General features: G+C 36.8%; 2 protein-coding genes across 5 annotated transcripts in view; both read right to left on the bottom strand.

Moving 5' to 3' along the window:
- LRBA (LPS responsive beige-like anchor protein) overlaps positions 1-24,630 on the bottom strand; it is a 776,641-nt gene that overhangs the window by 199,356 nt on the left and 552,655 nt on the right. For all 4 annotated transcript variants that reach the window (XM_061192552.1, XM_061192551.1, XM_061192553.1 and 1 more), the window contains exons 43-44: positions 11,966-12,081; positions 1,421-1,533 (exon numbers count right to left, since the gene is read on the bottom strand). In XM_061192552.1, the coding sequence (XP_061048535.1) occupies positions 1,421-1,533; positions 11,966-12,081 (229 nt within the window). The remainder of the gene's footprint in view (positions 1-1,420; positions 1,534-11,965; positions 12,082-24,630) is intronic.
- On the bottom strand, positions 21,567-23,252 carry LOC133092335 (ubiquitin-conjugating enzyme E2 D2). The gene has a single exon (XM_061191606.1). The coding sequence runs from the start codon at positions 22,957-22,959 to the stop codon at positions 22,516-22,518; it is 444 nt and encodes a 147-aa protein (XP_061047589.1). The 5' UTR covers positions 22,960-23,252; the 3' UTR covers positions 21,567-22,515.

Raw genomic sequence — 24,630 nt, 5'->3', positions numbered from 1 at the left:
TTTATTTATTTTTTAATTAAAGCCATCCTACTGGCTGTTAAGTGGTATCTCATTTGGTTTTGATATACATTTTCCTAACAATTAGTAATGTTGAACACCTTTTCATCTGCTCATTGGCCATTTGTATAACTCCTCTGGAGAATTGTCTATTCACGTTCTTCACCCGTTTTTGAATCAGGTTGTTCGGTCTTTGTTGTTGAGTTTTAGGAGTTCTCTATATAGTCTACATATTAATCCCATATCCGATAGGTAATGTGCAAACAAGGCTTTCTTTTGAAAATGAAAACTCTCCTTTAAAAGTGAAAAAGGATTCAGGATATTCTGTTTGTTGATAATTCAGGACAGAAAAGGAAAATTCTTAAAGAATACCTGACGATATGAGAAAATACTTATAGAAAACCCAGTGTGTGTGTGTGTATGTGTGTGTGTGTGTGTGTGTGTGTGTATAAAACGTAGTTATTCCTTATTGATATGCGGTAAATTAGAGGTAGTTTTTGTTATTTACATGTTTCACATTTTAAAATTAAAAACAGACTGATTAATTTTAACACAGTTAAAATTAATTTTTTAGAACTTGGGGGAAATGTCATGTATATTTTATTATTTAATTCATTTAACACATTTATTGAATGGCAGGTCCTATACTAGGCAAGGGAGAAATAATGGTAAACGAGAACTCTATATTTATGAACTTTAGTGGAGCACACAAGAAGAACCAAAACAAGTAGGTAGAAAGATATGTAAAAATGCAGGATATTTTAGGTGCTCTGAAGGAGAGGAAGGAAGGAATCAGTAATGGTCTCTATGAGGAGGTGTTGTTCCTAAAGGACTGAGACAGTCAGCCACTCACAGAGCAGGGAGATGAACGTTCAAGGCAGAGAAAGCAAACTGTGGAGTTGGGAAGGATTCATTCTGCATGCAATGATAAGTCAAGAAAGGCTTAAGCGCTGAATTTATGGAATTCAAAATTACATTTAAAGAGGATCCACTCTGTTGTAGTGAAGAATGGCTCAGAGAAGGGCAAGAGGTAGAGGAAAATCACTTAGGAGACACAGAGCAGTGTGGGGTTACTTGTCTTTTTACAAGAGTGCTGGTAAGAAGTTTCCATGATGTTCTTCGTATCTTTTATCAAGTACTGACACCCTTAGAAGAAGCTGATATTTGGGAATAATATCTTTTTAAATGTATATGGAGAAAAAAATATAACTGTTAATATTTTTAATTGTCATCAAGGTTACCAGGCATATTAAATTTTTCTATTTTAAATTTGAGAATAATGAAAATACATTTAAAAGACAAATATATTAAAGTTATAATAATATTAAAAATATTTTCTAAATGTGATGTGAAAATAAAGATAATCACTTGAATATTTTTATATTCAAGATCGTGATATTTCAGATGATTACTAAGAAATTACCTTGGACAAATCTCTGAAGTTACTTGGCAAAGTAAGATCCAGTTCTTCTGATTCATAATTAGTAATGACCCAGGGAAACACTGGGTACTGATTTAAGTCATTGTAACTCCGTCCTGAAAGAGGAAAAAAAAGTCATTCTTAATTTAGAAGAACGAAATGATAAACATTCAGGAATATACTAAAAGTAACAAGAACAACAATTTCTGAGTGCCAGACATTGTTGCCAGTGCTAATCCATTCACGATTTCATTTAATTCTCACAATAACCCTATGAAATTGGTATCACCCCCGTTTTACAGATAAAAAAACCGAGGCACAAAAGTTTATGTAACTTGCCCCAAATCATGCAACTAGTAATGGTCAAACTACATTCAAATCCAGATACTCTGTACCCACATCTTATAAATTACACAACTATTTTTTATTAGTTGAAAGCCTGCACCAAATAAAATAATCTTCATTAGGAATTTAAAAAACAATTTGCAATCTCACAGAGTTCTTCAACACCAGAATCCTTTCTTTGCCATTAATTAACCAACCAACCAATCAACTGATCAACCAAGTTCAAGTGACTTCACCCCTATGGGCATTCACAGTCAACCGTAAAATGACCAGGATGTTCTTAATAACTCTGAAATTTCTGCGACAGCTTTCAAATTCTATGCTCCTTTGAACATAATGCACAGCATCATAGATGTTGCTTACTCCATTCCCAAATGCTGCCACATACTCTTCTATGATTCTGCTAAACTAATGACATTCAACGACACATTCAGGTCTACTAAAAATATGAATAAAACAAAGGATGACGTAGCCCATCCATGTAGAAACAGCAGTTTTCTGGATATCACCACTTTAGGGAGGCAGCACGGTAGATGACATCATTGTTTCTGGAGTAAAAATGTTGGCGTTTGACTCCACCATTTAACTAGTCTATAACCTATTTTTACTTAGATTTAATGTGAACAGACTTTTATGGCTAAAATACAAGGCAAACAAGGATATTAATATTGGTTGAATGCCTTTCTTATAGTGTATTCTATCATTGCCATTCTTTTCCCGTTCTCAAATATATACGGATATCATATCAATATAGGGCTGAGTATTACAGTAGCTCTCCACACAAATTCTTGGTATCTAAGCCTCCCTTATCATTTGATGTTTTGTTTTTTTTTTAAACATCTTTATTGGAGTATAATTGCTTTACAATGGTGTGTTTCTGCTTTATAACAAAGTGAATCAGCTATACATATACATATATCTCCACATCTCCTCCCTCTTGCATCTCCCTCCCACCCTCCCTATCCCACCCCTCTAGGTGGTCACAAAGCACCGAGCTGATCTCCCTGTGCTATGTGGCTGCTTCCCACTAGCTATCTATTTTACATTTGGTAGTGTATATATGTTCATGCCACTCTCTCACTTCGTCCCAGCTTACCCTTCCCTCTCCCCGTGTCCTCAAGTCCATTCCCCTCATCTGCATCTTTATTCCTGTCCTGCCCATAGGTTCTTCAGAACCTTTTATTTTTTTTTAGATTCCATATATATGTGTTAGGATATGGTATTTGTATTTCTCTTTGTGACTTAACTTCACTCTGTATGACAGACTCTAGGTCCAGCCACCTCACTACAAATAACTCAATTTCGTTTCTTTTTATGGCTGAGTAATATTCCATTGTATGTATGTGCCACAACTCCTTTATCCATTCATCTCTCAATGGACACTTAGGTTGCTTCCATGTCCTGGCTATTGTAAATAGAGCTGCAATGAACATTGTGGTACATGACTCTTTTTGAATTATGGTTTTCTCAGGGTATATATGTCCAGTAGTGGGATTGCTGCGTCATATGGTAGTTCTATTTGTAGTTTTTTAAGGAACTTCCATACTGTTCTCCATAGTGGCTGTATCAATTTACATTCCCACCAACAGTGCAAGAGGGTTCCCTTTTCTCCACACCCTCTCCAGCATTTATTGTTTGTAGGTTTTTGGATGATGGCCATTCTGACTGGTGTGGGGTGATACCTCACTGTAGTTTTGATTTGCATTTCTCTAATGATTAGTGATGTTGAGCATCCTTTCACGTGTTTGTTGGCAATTGGTATATCTTCTTTGGAGAAATGTCTATTTAGGTTTTCTGCACGGTTTTGGATTGGGTTGTTTGTTTTTTTGATATTGAGCTGCATGAGCTGCTTGTAAATTTTGGAGATTAATCCCTTGTCAGTTGCTTCATTTGCAAATATTTTCTCCCATTCTGAGGGTTGTCTTTTCATCTTGTTTATGGTTTCCTTTGCTGTGCAAAAGCTTTGAAGTTTCATTAGGTCCCATTTGTTTATTTTTTTTAATTTCCATTTCTCTAGGAGGTGGGTCTAAAAGGATCTTGCTGTGATTTATGTCATAGAGTGTTCAGCCTATGTTTTCCTCTAAGAGTGTTATACTGTCTGGCCTTACATTTTGGTTTTTAAACCATTTTGAGTTTATTTTTGTGTATGGTGTTACGGAGTGTTCTAATTTCATTCTTTTACATGTAGCTGTCCAGTTTTCCCAGAACCACTTATTGAAGAGGCTGTCTTTTCTCCACTGTATATGCTTGCCTCCTTTATCAAAGATAAGGTGACCATATGTGCATGGGATTATCTCTGGGATTTCGATCCTGTTCCATTGATCTATATTTCTGTGTTTGTGCCAGTACCATACTGCCTTTATTACTGTAGCTTTGTAGTATAGTCTGAAGTCAGGGAGCCTGATTCCTTCAGCTCCGTTTTTCTTTCTCAAGATTTGCTTCGGCTATTCGCGGTATTTTGTGTTTCCACACAAGTTGTGAAATTTTTTGTTCTAGTTCTGTGAAAAATGACATTGGTAGTTTGATAGGGATTGCACTGAATTTGTAGATTGCTTTGGGTACTACAGTCATTTTCACAATGTTGACTTTTCCAATCCAAGAACATAGTATATCTCTCCATCTGTTTGTATCATCTTTAATTCCTTTCATCAGTGTCTTATAGTTTTCTGCATACAGGTCTTTTGTCTCCTTAGGTAGGTTTTTTCCTAGGTATTTTATTCTTTTTGTTGCAATGGCAAATGGGAGTGTTTCCTTAATTTCTCTTTCAGATTTTTCATCATTAGTGTATAGGAATGCAAGAGATTTATGTGCATTAATTTTGTATCCTGCTACTTTACCAAATTCATTGATTAGCTCTAGTAGTTTTCTGGCAGCATGTTTAGGATTCTCTATGTGTAGTATCATGTCATTTGGAAACAGTGACAGCTTTACTTCTTCTTTTCCGATTTGTATTCCTTTTATTTCTTTTTCTTCTCTGATTGCTGTGGCTAGTACTTCCAAAACTATGTTGAATAATAGTGGTGAGAGTGGACAACCTTGTCTTGTTCCTGATCTTAGAGGAAATGCTTTCAGTTTTTCACCATTGAGAACGATATTGGCTGTGGGTTTGTCATATATGGCCTTTATTATGTTGAGGTAAGTTCCCTCCATGCCTACCTTCTGGAGGGTTTTTATCATAAATGGGTGTTGAATTTTGTCAAAAGCTTTTTCTGCATCTATTGTGATGATCATATGGTTTTTCTTCTTCAATTTATTATTATGGTTTATCACATTGATTGACTTGCGCATATTGAAGAATCCTTGCATTCCTGGGATAAATCCCACTTGATCACGGTGTATGATCCTTTTAACGTGCTGTTGGATTCTGTTTGCTAGTATTTTGTTGGAAATTTTTGCATCTATGATCATCAGTGATACTGGCCTGTAGTTTTCTTTCTTTGTGACATCTTTGTCTGGTTTTGGTATCAGGGTGATGGTGGCCTCATAGAATGAATTTGGGAATGTTCCTCCCTCTGCTATATTTTGGAAGAGTTTGAGAAGGATAGGTGTTAGCTCTTCTCTAAATGTTTGACAGAATTCGCCTGTGAAGCCATCTGGTCCTGGGCTTTTCTTTGTTGGAAGATTTTTAATCACAGTCTCAATTTCGCTGCTTGTGATTGGTCTGTTTATGTTTTCTATTTCTTCCTTATTCACTCTCGGAAGGTTGTGCTTTTCTATGAATTTGTCCATTTCTTCCAGGTTGTCCATTTTATTGGCATATAGGTGCTTGTAGGAATCTCTCATGATCCTTTGTATTTCTGCAGTACCAGTTGTTACTTCTCCTTTTTCATTTCTATTTCTACTGATTTGAGTCTTCTCCATTTTTTTCTTGATGAGTCTGGCTAATGGTTTATCAATTTTGTTTATCTTCTCAAAGAACCAGCTTTTAGTTTTATTGATCTTTGTTACTCTTTCCTTCGTTGCTTTTTCATTTATTTCTGATCTGATCTTTATGATTTCTTTCCTTCTGCTAACTTGGGGTTTTCTTGTTCTTTCTCTAATTGCTTTAGGTGTAAGATTAGGTTGTTTATTTAAGATGTTTCTTTTTTTTTAAAAAATATATATGCTAGGTATTATTTTTTTTAATTTTATTTATTTATGGCTGTGTTGGGTCTTCGCTTCTGTGCGAGGGCTTTCTCCAGTTGCGGCAAGCGGGGGCCACTCTTCATCGCAGTGCACGGGCCTCCCACCATTGCGGCCTCTCCTGTTGCAGAGCACAGGCTCGAGACGCGCAGGCTCAGTAGTTGTGGCTCACGGGCCCATTTGCTCCTCCGCGGCATGTGGGATCCTCCCAGACCAGGGCTCGAACCCGTGTCCCCTGCATCGGCAGGCATATTCTCAACCACTGTGCCACCAGGGAAGCCCCAAGATGTTTGTTTCTTGAGGTAGGATTTTATTGCTATAAACTTCCCTCTTAGAACTGCTTTTGCTGCATCCCATAGGTTTTGGGTCGTCATGTTTTCATTGTCATTTGTTTCTAGGTATTTTTTGATTTCATCTTTGATTTCTTCAGTGATCTCTTGGTTATTAAGTACTGTATTGTTTAGCCTCCATGTGTTTGTAATTTTTACAGACGTTTTTCCTGTAATTGATATCTAGTCTCATAGTATTGTGGTTGGAAAAGATAAGTGATATGATTTCAATTTTCTTAAATTTACCAAGGCTTGATCTGTGACCCAAGATATGATCTATCCTGGAGAATCTTCTATGAGCATTTGAGAAGAAAGTGTATTCTGTTGTTTTTGGATGGAATGTCCTATAAATATCAATTAAGTCCATCTTGTTTCATGTATCATTTAACTCTTGTGTTTCCTTATTTATTTTCATTTTGGATGATCTGTCTATCGGTGAAAGTGGGGTGTTCAAGTCCCCTACTATGATTGTGTTATTGTCGATTTCCCTTTTATGGCTGTTAGCATTTGCTTTATGTACTGAGGTGCTCCTATGTTGGGTGCATAAATATTTACAATTGTTTTATCTTCTTCTTGGATTGATCCCTTGATCGTTATGTAGTGTCCTTCTCTGTCTCTTGTAATAGTCTTTATTTTAAAGTCTATTTTGTCTGATATGAGAATTGCTACTCCAGCTTTCTTTTGATTTCCATTTGCATGGAATATCTTTTTCCACCCCCTCACTTTCAGTCTTTATGTGTCCCTAGGTCTGAAGTGGGTCTCTTGTAGGCAGCATATATACAGGTCTTATTTTTGTATCCATTCAGCCAGTCTATGTCTTTTGGTGGGAGCATTTAATCCATTTCCATTTAAGGTAATTATCGATATGTATGTTCCTATTACCATTTTCTGAATTGTTTTGGGTTTGTTATTTTAGGTCTTTTCCTTCTCTTGTGTTTCCTGCCTAGAGAAGTTCCTTTAGCATTTGTTGTAAAGCTGGCTTGGTGGTGCTGAATTCTCTTAGCTTTTGCTTGTCTGTAAAGGTTTTAAAATCTCCGTCGAATCTGAATGAGATCCTTGCTGGGTAGAGTAATCTTGGTTGTAGGTTTTTCCCTTTCATCACTTTAAATATGTCTTGCCACTCCCTTCTGGCTGCAGAGTTTCTGCTGAAAGATCAGCTGTTAACCTCATGGGGATTCCCTTGTATGTTATTTGTTGTTTGTCCCTTGCCAATTATAATATTTTTTCTTTGTATTTAATTTTTGATAGTTTGATTAATATGTGTCTTGGTGTGTTTCTCCTTGGATTTATCCTGTATGGGACTCTCTGCGCTTCCTGGACTTGATTATTTCCTTTCCCATATTAGGAAGTTTTCAACTTCAAATATCTCTTCAAATATTTTCTCAGTCCCTTTCTTTTTCTCTTTTTCTTCCAGGACCCCTATAGTTCGAATGTTGGTACGTTTAATGTTGTCCCAGAGGTCTCTAAGACTGTCTCAATTCTTTTCATTCTTTTTTCTTTATTCTGCTCTGCAGTAGTTATTTCCACTATTTTATCTTCTACATCACTTATCCGTTCTTCTTCCTCAGTTATTCTGCTATTGATTCCTTCTAGAGAATTTTTTATCTCATTTATTGTGCTGTTCATCGTTGTCTGTTTGCTCTTTAGTTCTTCTAGGTCCTTGTTAAACGTTTCTTGTATTTTCTCCATTCTACTTCCAAGATTTTGGGTCATCTTTACTATCATTACTCTGAATTCTTTTTCAGGTAGACGCCTATTTCCTCTTCATTTGTTTGGTCTGGTGGGTTTTTACCTTGCTCCTTCATCTGCTGTGTGTTTCTCTGTCTTCTCATTTTGCTTAACTTACTGTGCTTGGGGTCTCCTTTTTGCAGGCTGCAGGTTCATAGTTCCCGTTGTTTTTGGTGTCTGCCCCCAGTTGGTAAGGTTGGTTCAGTGGGTTGTGTAGGCTTCCTGGTGGAAGGGACTAGTGCCTGTGTTCTGGTGGATGAGGCTGAATCCTGTCTTTCTGGTGGGCAGAACCCCGACCGGTGGTGTGTTTTGGGGTGTCTGTGACCTTCTGATTTTAGACAGCCTCTCTGCTAATGGATGGGGTTGTGTTCTTGTCTTGCTAGTTGTTTGGCATAGGGTGTCCAGCACTGTAGCTTGCTGGTTGTTGGGTGCAGCTGGGTCTTAGCTTTGAGATGGAGATCTCTGGGAGAGCTTTCGCCGTTTGGTATCACATGGAACCGGTAGGTCTCTGGTGGACCAATGTCCTGAACTCGGCTCTCCCACCTCAGAGGCACAGGCTTGACACCCAGTCGGAGCACCAAGACCCTCTCTGAATACTGTTACCTCCTCAGAGCGCTCAATAGCAGGGTGCATGGAGCTTTTACAGAGGGTCTCAGCAAGCAGGCAGTCCTGAGGTACCAGATTAGCAAACGTTCAAAAGCTTGACAATATACTCTGTTGGCAAGGGTGTGTAGAAACAGTCCCTCTTTTGCATTGCTAGTGAGAATGCAAAAGGGTATAACCAACAACAACTTTGTCAATATGTCTTCATCAACCAAATGAGCAATGACAATGTGGGACCCAGAACCACTCACTCTGTGGAAGAATCCCAGGTTCAGGCAGGGGACAGGCAGAGTGCAGGTAATATCTGGATATTGCTTGACACTTTACAGACTGTTCTCAATGAATTTGCCTTCTCTGCTGAGCTTCAAAGCTTCCAAGATCTTGGCAGCTGGGAAGTGAAAGGCAGAGGGAGGGAGCGTGGGGCAGGAGCAGCTCCTGGGCATGTGCCCATGAGAGTGGCTGCCTGAGAGACCCGGGAGCAGAGGGTAAATAGTCCCCCGATTGGACGGAGCGGAGCAAGGACTACAACCTGATTTGATGTTTTTAACATTTTATTTCACTGTATTCATCAAGGGCGTGAGGTCTATTAGAGTAACAGAGTTCTTCCTTGATTGACCTGGAAATAGTCTTAGAAAACATGAATAACTAGGACAATTTTAATTCAGAAGTATTTATGTCATTACATATTTCTGTCAATTTTAACTTCTCCCAGAAGAAAATAACCAAACTTAACAGCAAAAAGCAGTCTATTTTGATGTCTCCATTCTCTCACATTTTCCTGATTGAGATGTTAGTAAATAGTAAAATCCTCTTCTTAGCCTATCTGCTTAAATAATCAAGTTTATTGTACCTACGAAAAAAAGAGTACGCACCTGCTCACTGTAAACAGACTTTTATTAATTAAGTTAAATTCAATATTTAGTTACTGAATGCCTAGTGACTGTCTTTTGGGAAATGCGTCATGATATCATGAGAACCTATTTGTATCACAGATAACACTGTAAAAGAAATATTAAATAACATGAGACTCCACCCCACCCTCTAGTGTATGTAAAAACCATCCAAAGCAAATTATTGATTCTATTCTTTAAAGAGAATACCCAGGGGATATATTTAAAAGACACTATAGGCACACTAGAAGTTGAGAGTAGACCATTTCATAAATGCTGTCCATAATTATTACACTGCATTCAATCTAGGTGTTAATTGATTTATCATGTACAAAACATGTCCATTTAAACTTGTTACATAAGTTTCCTGTCTCTCATTATTACTTAAAAATCCTTTCAGTCTCTAGTTATACAATCCCTACTAAATTCCACATAACTGTTCAAACTTTCTTTATTCCATTCCCTCAATGGACCCTCAGATGAGTATCTTCCTAACTGATGAATTTAGACTTTTTCAGGGTAAGCCCTGAACTTCCAATTCTTCGTACTACACCCTCTCTTCTCCACTTCTCCAATAGTGTCTTTATTCTCTGGGAGATAGGTGTGATTCTTCCACCTGAGCTCTTGAACAGGTCTCCCTCATAATGTGAATTGTTACTTTTCCTCTCTCTTCCTCTTTCATAGTTACTCTCCGCTGCCTTAACTCACCCTCTCTTTACTATTACACAAGAAAACTGTAATCTACATCTAATGTTCTCGTTTAATCTCGAACCATTCAGTCCTTATAATCAAACTTTTTTGCATGTTTTGCAAATAAACCCCTAGGGACTTCCCTGGTGGCGTAGTGGATAAGACTCAGCGCTCCCAATGCAGGGGGCCTGGGTTCGATCACTGGTCAGGGAACTAGATCCCATATTCATGCTGCAACTAAGAGTTCTCATGCAACAACTAAGGAGCCAGCCTGCTGCAACTAAGACCTGGCACAACCAAATAAAGAAAATAAATATTTAAAAAAAAAAAAAAGAAAGAAAACAAACCCCTGTAAAGTAACCCGTAAGTCCTGAGATGTTAAAGCCAAAGGCATGGCCTGTACTCACTCTTAATTCTCCCTTACCTCTCCATCACATCTAATACAGTGGCCAAGGCCTTTCGCCCTTTCCACTTGTATCTCAAGACATTTGCTTCACCTTAGTTCTCCTACTAAGTCTATAAACTCTGGGGTCAGTCATTCTCTTCTCTTCTTTAATAACTTTCCCTCTTTCTTTTTGCTATGCTCAAGAGCATTCCCCAGATCTTACCTCACTGCTTTCTATATCACCTGGCTTGGTAATCTCAACTCTCTCTCTTGGTGATTTCCTCTCTATGCAGATGAAATACAATGTCCTATCTCTAAGCTCCAAATACCCTCACTTAACCTATACTCCAACAATTCTTTTTGATATCTTATCTTGGATGTCTTGCTAGCACAGTAAAATCATCTTTCTCTACATCAATTTTTTGACTTCTTTTTCCTTTAATGGCACCACCATTTTCCTCATGATTTAGAGCAGAAGCCTGGAAGTCTTTTCTGACACTTTTTTCTCATTTACTCCCAACATTCAGTCAAGTGCATAGCAAATGGTTTGCACCTTGTAAATTCTTGTGTTATCTTTCTTTGTTTGTTTGTTTAATTAATTAATTTAATTTATTTATTTTTGGCTGCATTGGGTCTTTGTTGCTGTGTGCGGGCTTTCTCTAGTTGCGGTGAACGGGGGCTACTCTTCGTTGCGGTGTGTGGGCTTCTCATTGTGGTGGCTTCTCTTGTTGTGGAGCACGGGCTCTAGGCAGGTGGGCTTCAGTAGTTGCGGCACACAGCCTCAGTAGTTGTGGCTCATGGGCTCTAGAGCACAGGCTCAGTAGTTGTGGCACATGGGCTTAGTTGCTCCGTGGCATGTGGGATCTTCCCAGACCAGGGATCGAACCCGTGTCCCTTGCATTGGCAGGCAGATTCTCAACCACTGCGCCACCAGGGAAGCCCAATTCTTGTGTTATCTAATCCTTTGTTTTAATTCCTACTGTCACCTCTCTAATGCAGGCCCTCATTACTTTTTATATGTAATTGCTTCCTAACTTCTGCTCTCTACCTAGACTCTCTGCACCATAATTTATCCTTCATACTGCTTCCAACTTTTCATACAGTTCTGATATTACTCATTTGTTCAAAAACTTTCAAAAGTTTCCCTGTGAATTGACTGCCAATTCCTCAAACTGACAAAAAAATCTTCCACAATGTCTCCACACTTCCTTTCTAGTTTTCTTTTTCATTATACCTTTATGAATATATATTTTATGTACATGCAAACACAAACACACATACTATACCATTAATTGTTCTCTAGCTATACTTCATTTCTTCCCATCTTTGTATGCTTGCTTACACCTTTAGCTTTACATGGAATGACTCTATTTATACAAATACTGAAAAATAATCTAATCATATCACTATTAATAATTTATCATTTGAAATACATCAACATGTGAGCTTAAATTACCTGCTATTGTGTTGAGAAACATCAAGTACTCAAAATTTGAAATCTCCCTGTGTTGCCATCGCTGGGTCATATTAGAAGCTTTAAAAAGTTGACGAGGACTAGCTAATGAGATACGCCTGCAAGAAAAAGAATTTGATATAGAATCAAATTAAACTTAAGATTAATTAGATCAATAATAAATCATGACTTCCGGGCTCATTCAAAATGGCATCTGTATTATTCTGAGACGTTCTATTCATGTTATACTAACGAATGCTAGAGATGTTTCAATCTATAATTAATGGTTAAACGAATGATTTGGATGAGTCACAGGTCTATTACCCATATTCTATTCATCAAGGTAAGCTGTCATTACAAAGCCATTATAATATCTAGGCTCCATAAATGTTGATTAATAACAGTATGATTAATAATTCACTGCCTTACTGATACAAAAGTAATTATAGTAACTGAGAAATACACATAAAATTGTATTCACATCTTTATCAGTTTAAATAGTCATCTCTTAAAGACAGCATATTTGTACATTATAAATTTAAACATTATGTTTGTATACCCATTGTAATAGGGGAAAGAGGATCCCAACTCCTCAGGTGTCTATTCGTGGGTTCGGATAAAGGTAAGGGAAACTATTATTCTTTTATACAGCCTAATAGTAGACCAAGTTTTCTGTTTTCTTAATGTAATGTAAATAACAAAGGATATAACTGACCAATACTAAGTAGCAGTGGGAAATAGGTGGCAGGATTAATTACTACATTCAGAGCCCAGAATCTCAGAGAAGTATGCTGTCACAGTTCTTCCTACTACTAAGGACAAGATACATATTTTTTTCAAGCTTTATTTCCAAAGGTATAATTTACATAACACAAAATTTACCCTTGTAAGTGTACTATTCAATGATTTTTTAAAGTAAATTTCTAGAGTTGTGCACTTATCACCACATTGTATTTTGGAACATTTTAATCAACACTAAAACTTCCCTTGTGCCTATTTAGAGTTAATTCCTATTCCTATGCCCAGCTCTAGGCAACTATCAATCTGCTTTCTGTCTCTATAACTAGCCGTTTCTGAACATTTCAGATAAATGGAATCATACATCATGTAATCTTCTGCATCAGGCTTCTTCTACTAACCATAATGTTTTGAGGTTCATCAATGTGGCAGCATGTATAAGCAGTTCATTTCTTTTGATTGTAAATAGTATTCCATTGTATGAATACAGAATATACCACATTTTTTAAATCCGTTCACCAGTTGATAGACATTTAAATTATTCCAGTTTTTAGCTATTATGAAAAATGCTACTCAGAACATTCACGTACACATCGTTGATGAACATATGGTTGCATTTCTTTTGGGTAGATGCCTAGGAGTGAAATTGCCAGGTTGTCTGTTGACTTAATATTTATCTTTTTGAGAAACTGCCAAATTGTCTTCCATTATACATTCCAACAAACAATGTATGATGTTCCAAATTTTCCACATCTCTGCCAATACTTGCTATTGTATGAAATTTTTATTATAGCCATTCTAGTGAGTGTAAAATGGTATCTTATTATAATTTTAATGTACATTGTTGAACATCTTTTCATGTGTTAATTAGCCATTTGTTTACTTTCTTTGAGGAAATTGCTATTCAGATCTTTTTTACCTTAATTGGGTTGCTTCTGTCCTATTATTGAGTTGTCAAAGGCCTTCATACATTTTGGATACAAGTCTATCAAATACATGATGTGCAAATATTTTCTCAGTCTGTGGCTCATCTTTTCACATACTTAGTGATATATTTAAAGCACAAACATTTTAAATTTTGATTAAATCCATCTTCTCAATTTTTGTCTTTTATGAATTATGCTTTTGGGTGTCACATGTGAACTCTTTGCCTAATGCAAGATGATAAAGTTTTTATCCTATATTTTATTTGAGAAATTTTTTAGTTTTAGATCTTAAATATAGGTCTATGACCCACCTTAATTCTTATGAACATTGTGTGGTAAGTGTTGAAGTTCATTTTCTTGCATGTGACTATCCAGTCATTACAGTACCATTTGTTTAAAGATTACCCTTTCTTCATAGAATTGTGTAGGCATGTTTCTTAAAAAGCAACTGACCATAAATGCAAGGGTTTATTTCTGTATTCTCAATGTAGTTTCATTAATTTATGTGCCTATCCTTGTATAAATAGCACACATTTTGATTATTATGGTTTTATGGTAAGTTTTGAAATCAGATAGTGTAAGTTCTGTAATTTTGTTGTTCTTTTTCAAAATTGTTTTGGCAATTCTAGATCCATTGTATTTCAGCTTCTCTATTTCTCCCAAAAAGTGTACTAAATTTTGATAGGGATTGTATTAAGCTTATAGATTGAGGAAGAATTGACATCTTAATCATATTGAACCTTCTGATCCATGAATATGGAATGTCTCCATTTATTGATGTCTGTCTTTAATTTCTAACAGCCATGTTTTACACTTTTCATTGCAAAAATTGTACACGTCTTTTGTCATCTAGGAATAAAGACATTTCCCTTTCCAATCTGGATGCCTTTGATTTTTCCCTTCCCTTCCTTTCTTATCACACAGGCTTATCACACATTATATATCAATATAATATTGATAGAAGTGGTGAGAATGGAAGACATTCTAGCCTTCCTGACCTTAGGGGAAAAGCATTTAGTCTTTCAACATTAAGTACAGTGTATGCTATGTGGGTTTTTGATGGTTGCTATTTATCTGTTTGAGATTTTCTAGTCATGAATGTGTTTCATTTTGTCAAATGCTTTTTCTGTGTCTACTGAGATGATCATGTGGGTTTGTTTTTTTTTTTTTGTCCTGTATTCTATTAACTTCATGCATAACATTAATTGATTTTCACATTTAAACCAATCTGCATTCTTGTGATAAAACCCACATGGCTACTTTATAATCCTTTTTGTATATTGTTGGATTTGGTTTGATAATATTTTGTAAAGGATTTTTGAATACATGTTCATTAGGGATATTAGTCTAGTTTTCTCTTGTTAGCTTGTTTTTTCTTGTGATGTCTTTGCCTAGCATTGGTATTAGGGTAAAGATGGCCTCACAGACTGAGCTAGAAAGTGTTTCTTCTTCCTGTGTCTTCCAGATGATTTTATGAAAGATTGATATCTTTTCTAATTTATCTATTTGATAAGATTCACCAGTAAAGCCATCTGGGCTTTGACTTTTCTTTGTGGGAAGATTTTTAAATTACTAATTCAATGGACCTGTTATAGGCCTATTCAGAATTTTAATTTCTTCTTGAGTCAGTTTTGACAATTCTGTCTTTCTAGGAATTTACCCATCTCATCTCAATTGTCTTAATTTGTAGGCTGAAGTTGTTCAGGATATTTCCTTCTAATCCTTTTAATTTCTACATCGTGAGCAGTGCAGTCCCTTCTTTCATTTCTGACTTTGGTAATTCATACCATCTCTTTTGTCCATAGTTAGGCAGTTAAAAGAATGTCAATTTTATTGAGCTTTTCAAGGAATCAGCTTTTGCTTAATTGATCTTCTTTATTGTTTTTGTCTGTTTTTCATTGATTTCTGCTCTAATTTTCTTTAGTCACTTTTTCCTACTTGTTTTCCATTTAGCTTGTTCTTCTTTTTCTAGTTTCTAAAGATGGAAGCTTAGGTTACTGATGTTAGGCATTTCCGTATTTCAGATATAGGTATTTAAAGCTATAAAATTTCCCCCTGAATACTACTTTAGCTGCATCCCATAAATTTTGATATGTTATATAGCTCTGTTGGATACAGAAACCCAAATCACTGTCCTTCTCAGTACCACTGTAGGAGGAGTTGCTGAGTGCAGAAGTTACCAAAAGCACCAAGGGCTACTCTGAAGAGCTGCAGCAGCATGTCTGGAAACAAAAAAAAAAGGAGCTCCCAAGCCCAGGCACTCTAAATGCAGGGAGGTATGTAGGGGAGAAACTGGCACAGACCATGGAGCAAGAAATAAAAGGAGAAAAAAGCCCTCCTACCACTCCAGTCACCCACTATGGCCTAACCTCTGCTCATCCTAACCTCATCCATGTACTTCACACCAAGCTTCAAACTGCAAGATAATATGATCTCCTGGTAGCTGTTATAACCTCTGATTATTTAGGTGTTAAACTCCTTGATTAGTGTTCCCTTACAGAAAAAAAAAATGCCTGAATCAAGTGATAGGGTTGGGCAAAACTAGTGAAGAGAAAACTAAAATGATATTGTAGGTAGAAACTTTGGGTTGGTTCAGTACGTTGTTATGGCTTATAACTGGTATTGATGTGTATATGCTTATACTGTCAAGTACTCATAAAGTGTCAGAGAGAATTTTCCAGATCAAGAGCTACAGGTAAAAGAGTGATAGTAGGATTAATTCTCCTGCCATTTGCCATCAGTAGTAGGTCAGGATTTAACCCAAATATCTCTACCTACTCATGTCCTATTGACTGAGAAGTCAGAAGTCTCACACCTAAACCAGAACCAAGAGAGATAGCCCAAAGGCTGCAACAAAATTCAAGGGCCTGCTTGCCAACTACAACTTGTTGATACTGAAGAGACAAACTCACAACAATCAACCACTGGCAGCCAAAAACTGCTGTTGCTACATGCAATAGCCTTTTTTCAGTCTATGTCTTACTGATTTTTCATCAAATCTTACCTTCTTGAAATACTCTCATTCTTTGGCATCACATTTTCCTGGATTTCCCATTTTTCAAGGCCCTTCTGTTTTTGTTTTGTTCTTTTTTTCTCTTTCATTTACTTAACATTTAAATGTTGCATTTCCTCAGAATGCAGCCCTCGTTTCTCCTGCTTGTTCTAAGGTCTCTCCCCAGGTGAATTCATTTCCTCTCAAGGCTTCAAATTTCATCTAAATGGTAATGACTCCCAATTACTACACTTTTCATTTGCGCTCTAGCCATACCTTCTTATATCTAACTTCCTATTCAACATTTCAGTCTAGACATCTCTCAGGGGTTTCAATTTCAACAGATCTAAAACTAACCTTCTCCTTTTCAGTTCATTCACTTCTGCCCCCCACCCCCAACCCCAACCCCAACCCCAACCATGGGGGGTATGGGAGGGTAGATGCATACAGGTACTCCTTCTACAGCGTTCCCCATCGCAGTCTGTGCTACTGAGCAGTTCAAGCTGAAACTTGGGGAGACACACTGGATGCCTCCCCTTTTTATCATCCTCCAAATTTAGCTAATCTCCAAGTCACACAAATTGTATCTCCTTAAAGTCTCTAAACAAGATGTCTCTCTTCCTGTGATGACCTAGAGGGGAGGGATGGGAGGGCGGGTGGGAGGGAGGCTCAAGAGGGAGGAGACATATGTTTACAAATAGCTGACTCACTTTGTTGTAAAGCAGAAACTAACACAACATTGTAAAGCAATTATACTCCCAAAAAAAAACAAACAAAAAAAGATGTCTCTCATCAATGATACTACATTTTACTTCGATTTCTACAATAAGTTCCCGCCTCCAAACTGACACTGTCTTCCTGAAATCACTAAGTGCCGGTGATACTTGCCTTCCAACATTCCTTAAAACACTGGAAGTTTCAGGGCCTTTACACATGCTATTCACTCTTACAAAGGTTAGCTGATTCCAGTCCTTCAAATCAAAATATAAAGTCACATAGGAAGATATTTCTGACCATCTTATCCAAAGCACTCCATCTCCACTCCACTAACCACTATCAAAATACCCAAAACATCCTTCCTTCACTTACACGGTTTTTCCTTTCATTTACATATTTGTTTAAATGTTTGTGGGCAAGATGATATTTATATTGTACATTACTGGGTGATTGATACACTGTAAGTGCTGAAGATCTATTTAACTGACTGACTTAATAAATTAAGACTTCCAGCTTTCATTAACTGTGGGAAAACATTACAAAGAGTTCTTAAGTATGACAACACATAAAACTCTTTTTAAAGTAAAGAGATCATCAGTAAGGACTTCCCTGGTGGCTCAGTGCTTAAGAATCCGCCTGCTAATGCAGGGGACACAGGTTCAAGCCCTGGTCCGAGAAGATCCCACATGCCGCGGCGCAACTAAGCCTGTGTGCCACAGCTACTGAGCCTGCGCTCTAGAGCCCACACGCCGCAACTACTGAAGTCCACGCACCTAGAGCCTGTGCTCTGCAAGAAGAGAAGCCACCATAACGAGAAGCCCGCACATCACAACAAGAGTAGTCCCTGCTCACCACAACTAGAGAAAACCCGTGCGTAGCAACAAAGACCCAACGTAGCCAATAAATAAATAAATCTTTAAAAACAAAAGAGAGATAATCAGTAGAATTTTTTATTAAGATAAGGAAATCTACTATGCCATTCTGAGCTGCTTCCTCCTGAACCCTGAAATTCCTCATGAAATTATAAAATTTTCGAATCAAAAGCTTTACTGGGATTGTAAAGCAACTATGGCTAATAAACCAGAAGGGCCTCTCTATGTATCCTGTTTACGTAAAAGTTGTAACCTGTTACATGTCCATGAATTTTTTGATATTTTCTCTTTAAGAGATGGAATTTGATTCTCCTGCCATGGAGCCTGGGCTATATTTAATAACTCACTTGTAACAAATAAGATGTAGCAGAAATGATGGCATGTGACTATCAAGGCTAGGTCATTAAGAAGACATTGGGGCTTCTGTCCTTCTCTCTAGAATCACTTGCTCTGGGGAAAGTCATACAGTCACTCAAAAGCAGCCTATGGAGAGGAAGACTTGGTACAGAACTGAGTCCTACTGCCAAGGGGCATGGGAGTGCATCCTCTTAGAAAGTCCTCCAGCCTAGGATAACTGCAGCTCCTGCTAATATCCTATTATTTTTGATTCTATCTCAATTGCATTTGTAATAAGATACTAACTAAAAAAATTGAAATAAACACTAATCAACATCAATACAAAATTAGGTATGCTAAAAGTAAACTCTAAGTTTCTACTGCTAATACATTTCAATCAATAGAAAAATCCCAGTGTTAACTCTCTTCCTAGTTTTTAAATTAGTTAACTAAATTGTATTGATGAAGCATTAACACCTACTAAGAAGAAAACAGTTAATGATGGTGTTATTTAAACGTAGACAACTGGTCAGCACATAGGAAAGAGAGGTATAACCCCACACTCTCCCAATTCCCTGTACTGTGAGAGATGCTTTTTGGCATTTTAACATTCCTTTCAAGTAGTTATTAAGTTACTTTGAACAATATAAATACTAGTTATTAAGTCCATATGTATACACAAAGTTAATATTTGAACTTTGATTTACCAGAGGTTAAAGATAAAAGTTTTAATTAACTATGTTGTATTCAAAATCCTTAATATATGGATTCGATATTTACATCAACAGAGAAAAAAATTACAACAAATATGACATAATAAAGCAAAGTCTAATCATTTTTATCAAAATGATTAAAAATTTTAATCTGATTTATCATACATGTTAAATAATGGTACATTTGAAAATGGGTATGTAATAAGCACTTTTGTAACTTAGATATTTTAAATATAGAGAGCCTATTTTTCTATGATCTTTGTTGAGATAAAATTTAATATAATAACATTTACTAAACTTAAGTGTATAGTTTAGTAAGTTTTGAATATACCTATTTCTGTAACCAACCATCATAGAAAGACTCCAAAAAGCTAATTCCTTTGTCCCAGTGTCTGGCTCCTGGCAACCAATGATCTGCTTTCTGTCACTATATGCTTCTGTTTTTTCAACAATTTCATATAAATAGAATCATATAATTTCACATAATTTTTCAGTCATTTCATGTAAGTAGAATCATAGCCCATGGCTATGATGTACGTAGCCCACGGTACTTAACTTCTTTTACTCAGCACAATGTTTCTGAGAGTCATCCATGTTGTTGCATGTATCAGTACTCAATTCCTTTTTATTTCTGAGTAGTATTTCATTGCATGGATGCAGTGCAATGTATTGATCCATTTACAGTTGATGGAACTAGAAATGTTTTCAGTTTGGGACTACATGAATAACATTTGCTTACAAGTGAATGTGTGCACATATATTTTCATTACTCTTGGTAAACACCTAGGAGTGGAACTGACAGGACATAAATTAAGTGTATATTTAACTTAATAAGAAATCTGGCAAATTTTCCAAAGTGACTATATGAATTTGCATTCCTACTAGCATGGTTCTAGTGTTCCTGATACTGTATATTGATTTCACATTCTTTATCTTTTTCTGTTTTTGAAAATCAGGTTTACTGATTTCTTTACATAGCATAAAATTCATCCTTTTTTAGGTATACAATGCAATGAGTTTTGCCAAACAAAGAGAGTTGTGTAACACCACAACAATCAAGACAGGAAATATTTCCATGTTATCAAAAGGTTCCCTCACACCCTCCTTTGTAACTAATCCTCCCTCTTCACCTCCAATCTCTTGAAACCACTGATCTGATTTCTGTCCAAGTAGTTTTATTTTTTCCAAAAGGTCATATAAATGGAATCACACAAAATGTAATCTTTTGTGTTGCCTTCTTTCATCGAGCATAATACTTTTTAAATTCATTTGCCTTGTTCTGTATTTTAGTAGCTTATTCCTTTTTATTGTTGAGCAGTATATCCTGTTGTATGGTTGAATGTACCATAATTCATCCATTTACTAGTTGAGGACCATGTTGGCTATATCCATTTTTTTGTGACGGTGAGTATAGCTGCTATAAACATTTGTGAATAGATCACTACATGAATATACATATTTTCATTTCTCTAGGGTAAATGCCTTTGAGTGAGACTACTGGGATGTATGGTAAGTGTATGGTTAATTTTATATGGAACTGCAAAACTGCTGACTTTCCCATCAACAACATGTGAAGTTCCAGGTACTCTGCATTCTTACTAGCTCTTGTTATCAGTTTTTTTTTTTTTTTTTTTTTAAAACCAAAAGCAGTGGACATTTATTCCTCAATTTTTGTGCAAGAGTGTAAAGATGCATTTGAAAGAAGCTGACAGCTAGAGAGCATCAGCCATTGCTTTCAGGCTGGCCTGGTTTACAATTAGATTAGGAGAAGTAGGGGGAAAAAAAGTAACTTGCCTAGTTCACAGGAACGATGTTTCTGGCAAACACAGCTGTTTACAAGTTTCAAACTACATTTTACTAGCATCAAGGGAAGACCAAAAAGCCACATACAGTACAATTTAAAATTGGATGAACATCCTGCAATGTTAGTGCAAAGTAATTATGTAGACTCTCCAATACAAGATTGTGCTCATGTTTCCCAGGTTTGGTCAATGTTGTTTTTACAATCACAATCACAGAAGCTTAACTTACCAAATAGCAATGCCTTTGTTTTATGTCCTATGTACCAAAGGAATGTCACAAGGTTTCGGTGAAATGCAGCTTAGTTTCAATAATAAAACAAATTTCTTATTTAGTTTAACAGTCATGTTCCTGGAATACTGCACATATAAGTTTCATGAAAATTCTTTTAAGCTTATGCGTTTATCTTGTTCAGTAAAATTACTTTCAAGATATCCTTTTTACTATGTAAACTGAATTGTTTCATGATTTTGAAATGCAACCAGTATAAATGAAAACATTTCAGGGGTGGGAAAAAATCCACCACTAATCTCAGCTAGACAAAATTCTTAAAATCAGAAAGCCTATTCACACAAAATTATATGTAATGACTGTAGTAATCAGTTTATTACACAGATTAATCATTCTTGAACGTACAGGCTCCAGAGGAGCAATTGGGTCTTTAAATATACACAAGTATTTCCATCGAATGAATTTTCACCCTTACATCCAGATAGACCTAAGCAGTTAAAAACATAAGAAAAATAAGAGCTATTAGCTATGTATTAACTGAGAAACCACATACAAACCAAAGAATATGGAAGAGAGAAGGAGGGGCTGAAGGACGAAGGTTGAAGGGTGGGGAGATGTAAAAGAGTTGGAAACAAAGCCCATCACACTTTACTAATAGCTCCAATCCATTTAAATGTTGACCAGTTAAACTTAGACCTTAAAATACAGGATGTAGGTAGAGTTTAATCTGATTGGTCATAACTTTCACCTAAGACGTTAAGTCCTTCGGAATAAAATGAATACAGAAACAGCTTCATGTTCTTCGCCTTGCTTTTCATAACTGTTTTGAGTTTAATGGGATTTCACTTAAAAAACAATCTCCTACAGGTCAGTGGAGCTTTTCTTCCCCATCCAAGCACACACCATACCCACCACCCCTCACTCTGCCGTTATCCAAATTTAAGTCAATAAGGAAAGCTTTTAGTCTCACACCTAGGTTATGCCTGGAGAACTGGCTTGTCACACACACACTTCTCTGCTAGGAGGCAATGTTGGTACAGAAGTACAGTATTTCTAGTTTGTTGTTCCAAGTATGTACAACACGCAGCACTGCTGTATCAGGTAAACATGTGCACAGGGGAAGATGAGGCGTGGGCTCATAGAAAGCAGTCAAATGGAAATCAAAAGGACTTTCTCTTTCAGAGTTCCCCTATCTTTATTTGTAGAGGTTATCCAATAATTTCTTTAATTACATCGCATACTTCTGAGTCCATTCCCGAGCTATTCTGTTGTACTTTTCTCTATCTGTTTTGTAGATCCGAGCAATCTCAGGCACTAAAGGATCATCTGGATTGGGATCACACAACAGAGAACAGATGGACAAAAGTACTTTTGAAATAGTTAGTGCTGGAGACCACTGTGACCGTAGAATATCAAGACAAATGCTGCCATTACTGTTAATATTTGGATGATAAATTCTTGTTGTAAACGCAACCTTAGGTGGTTTGAAGGGGTAATCTGTTGGGAAATGAATTGTCAAGAAAAATACTCCACCCTGATAGGGACTGTCATTTGGCCCCATTATTGTAGCTTGCCAATGGAACATATCATCTCCAACGGGACCTGCTGAACACTGTGCTGGGGGGTCCCGCGCCAGGTCGTTCAATTCCTTGTGGATTCTCTTCAGAGCCATCGTGGGAGGCGGGTGGAGGCGGCCCCCGGGGCGGGAACAGGGGCAGGGGAGGGACGGGGAAGGGGCGAGGGGGCGCGAGGCCGCCTCGGTGATCGCGGGTCGGCCGGAGAATATGGGGAGTTCCGGAGCGCGGGTCCGGCGGGACGGACTTGGGGCCGTGGCCCACTCGGCTCCTGAGCCTGCCGCAGGGGTCACCGCATCACCCGGCGGCGGCCCCTTTATGCGCTGCCGCCCGAGCCGCCGCCGCCGCCACCGCGGTAGCTGCCTCTTCCTTCTAGGCTCAGCGCCGCCTCCTCAGCCCTTGTTATCAGTTTTTAAGAAGTCATTCTAATAGGTGTGCCATGAGATCACACTGTGGTTTTAACTGGCATTTCCTTGATTACTACTGATGTTTGGCATCATTTCATGTGTTTCATATTTGTATCTATTCTTTGCTGAAGTATCTGTTCAAATCTTCTACCTATTTTCTTAAAAACAGATTGCTTGTCTTGCAATTAAATGTAAGAGTTTCTTATATATCCTGTATATAAATCCTTTGTCACATATAATTTGAACTAATATTTTAACCCAGCCTAGAGCATATCGTTTCATTTTCTTAAGAGTGTCTTTCAAAAGCAAATGTTTTTAATTTGAAAGGCCAATTGATGATTCTTTAAAAAATCTTATCTAAGAAATCTTTGCCTAACTCAAGGTCACAGAGATTTTTCTCCTATGTTTTCTTTAGGAAGTTTCACTTTGGCACTTACATTTAGGTTATATTACATTTTGAGTTAATCTGAGTTAATTTATGTTACATTTTGAGTTCATATGTTACATTTTGAGATAAAGGATGAGGTGGGGTTTTTTTGTTTTGGGTTTTTTTTTGTTTTTGGGGGTTTTTTTGGCATATGGATATGCAATTGTTGACCACCATTTGTTGAAGAAACTATCTTTTCCCATGGACATATCTTGATACCTTTGTTGAAAATCAAATTGACCATTTATGGATGGGCCTATTTCTGGACACAATTATATTCTATTGCTCTATAAGTCAATTTTACAAAACTACCAAACTACACTAGTTAATGTAATTTTACATTAAGTCAAAATCAGATAAAGTCCTCCAACTTTTTCTTTTTCAAAATTGTCTTAGCAATTCTAGATATTCGCATTTCCATTTCAATTTTACAATCAGCTTGTCAATTTCTTCAAAAGAGCCTTTTAGGATTTTGGATAGGATTGCTTTGAACCTATAGATCTGTTTGGAGAGAACTAACATCTTACTTATATCGAGTCTTCCAGTTCATGAACATGGTATAGTACAACTTTCCATTTTTAGGTTTCTTTCATTTTCCTAAACAGTGTTTATAGTTTTCAGTGAACAAGTCTTAAGAATATATTTTCAAATATATCCACAGTTATTTAAATTTTTGATACTATTCAAGCAGTACTTTAGTTCCAATTTCCAATTGTTCATTGCTAGTATACAGGAATAAAATTATGTATGCAACGAAATAGCTAAACTCTTTTATGACGGTTTTTTCCCCTATTTATTTATTTATTTATATATGTATATATTTAACATCTTTATTGGAGTATAATTGCTTTACAATGTTGTGTTAGTTTCTGCTGTATAACTAAGTGCATCAGCTATATGTATACATATATCCCCATATCCGCTCCCTCTTGCAT

Source organism: Eubalaena glacialis, chromosome 5, assembly GCF_028564815.1.
Source record: "Eubalaena glacialis isolate mEubGla1 chromosome 5, mEubGla1.1.hap2.+ XY, whole genome shotgun sequence".
Taxonomy (NCBI): Eukaryota; Metazoa; Chordata; class Mammalia; order Artiodactyla; family Balaenidae; genus Eubalaena; species Eubalaena glacialis.
This window is presented reverse-complemented; position numbering and strand designations above follow the sequence as displayed.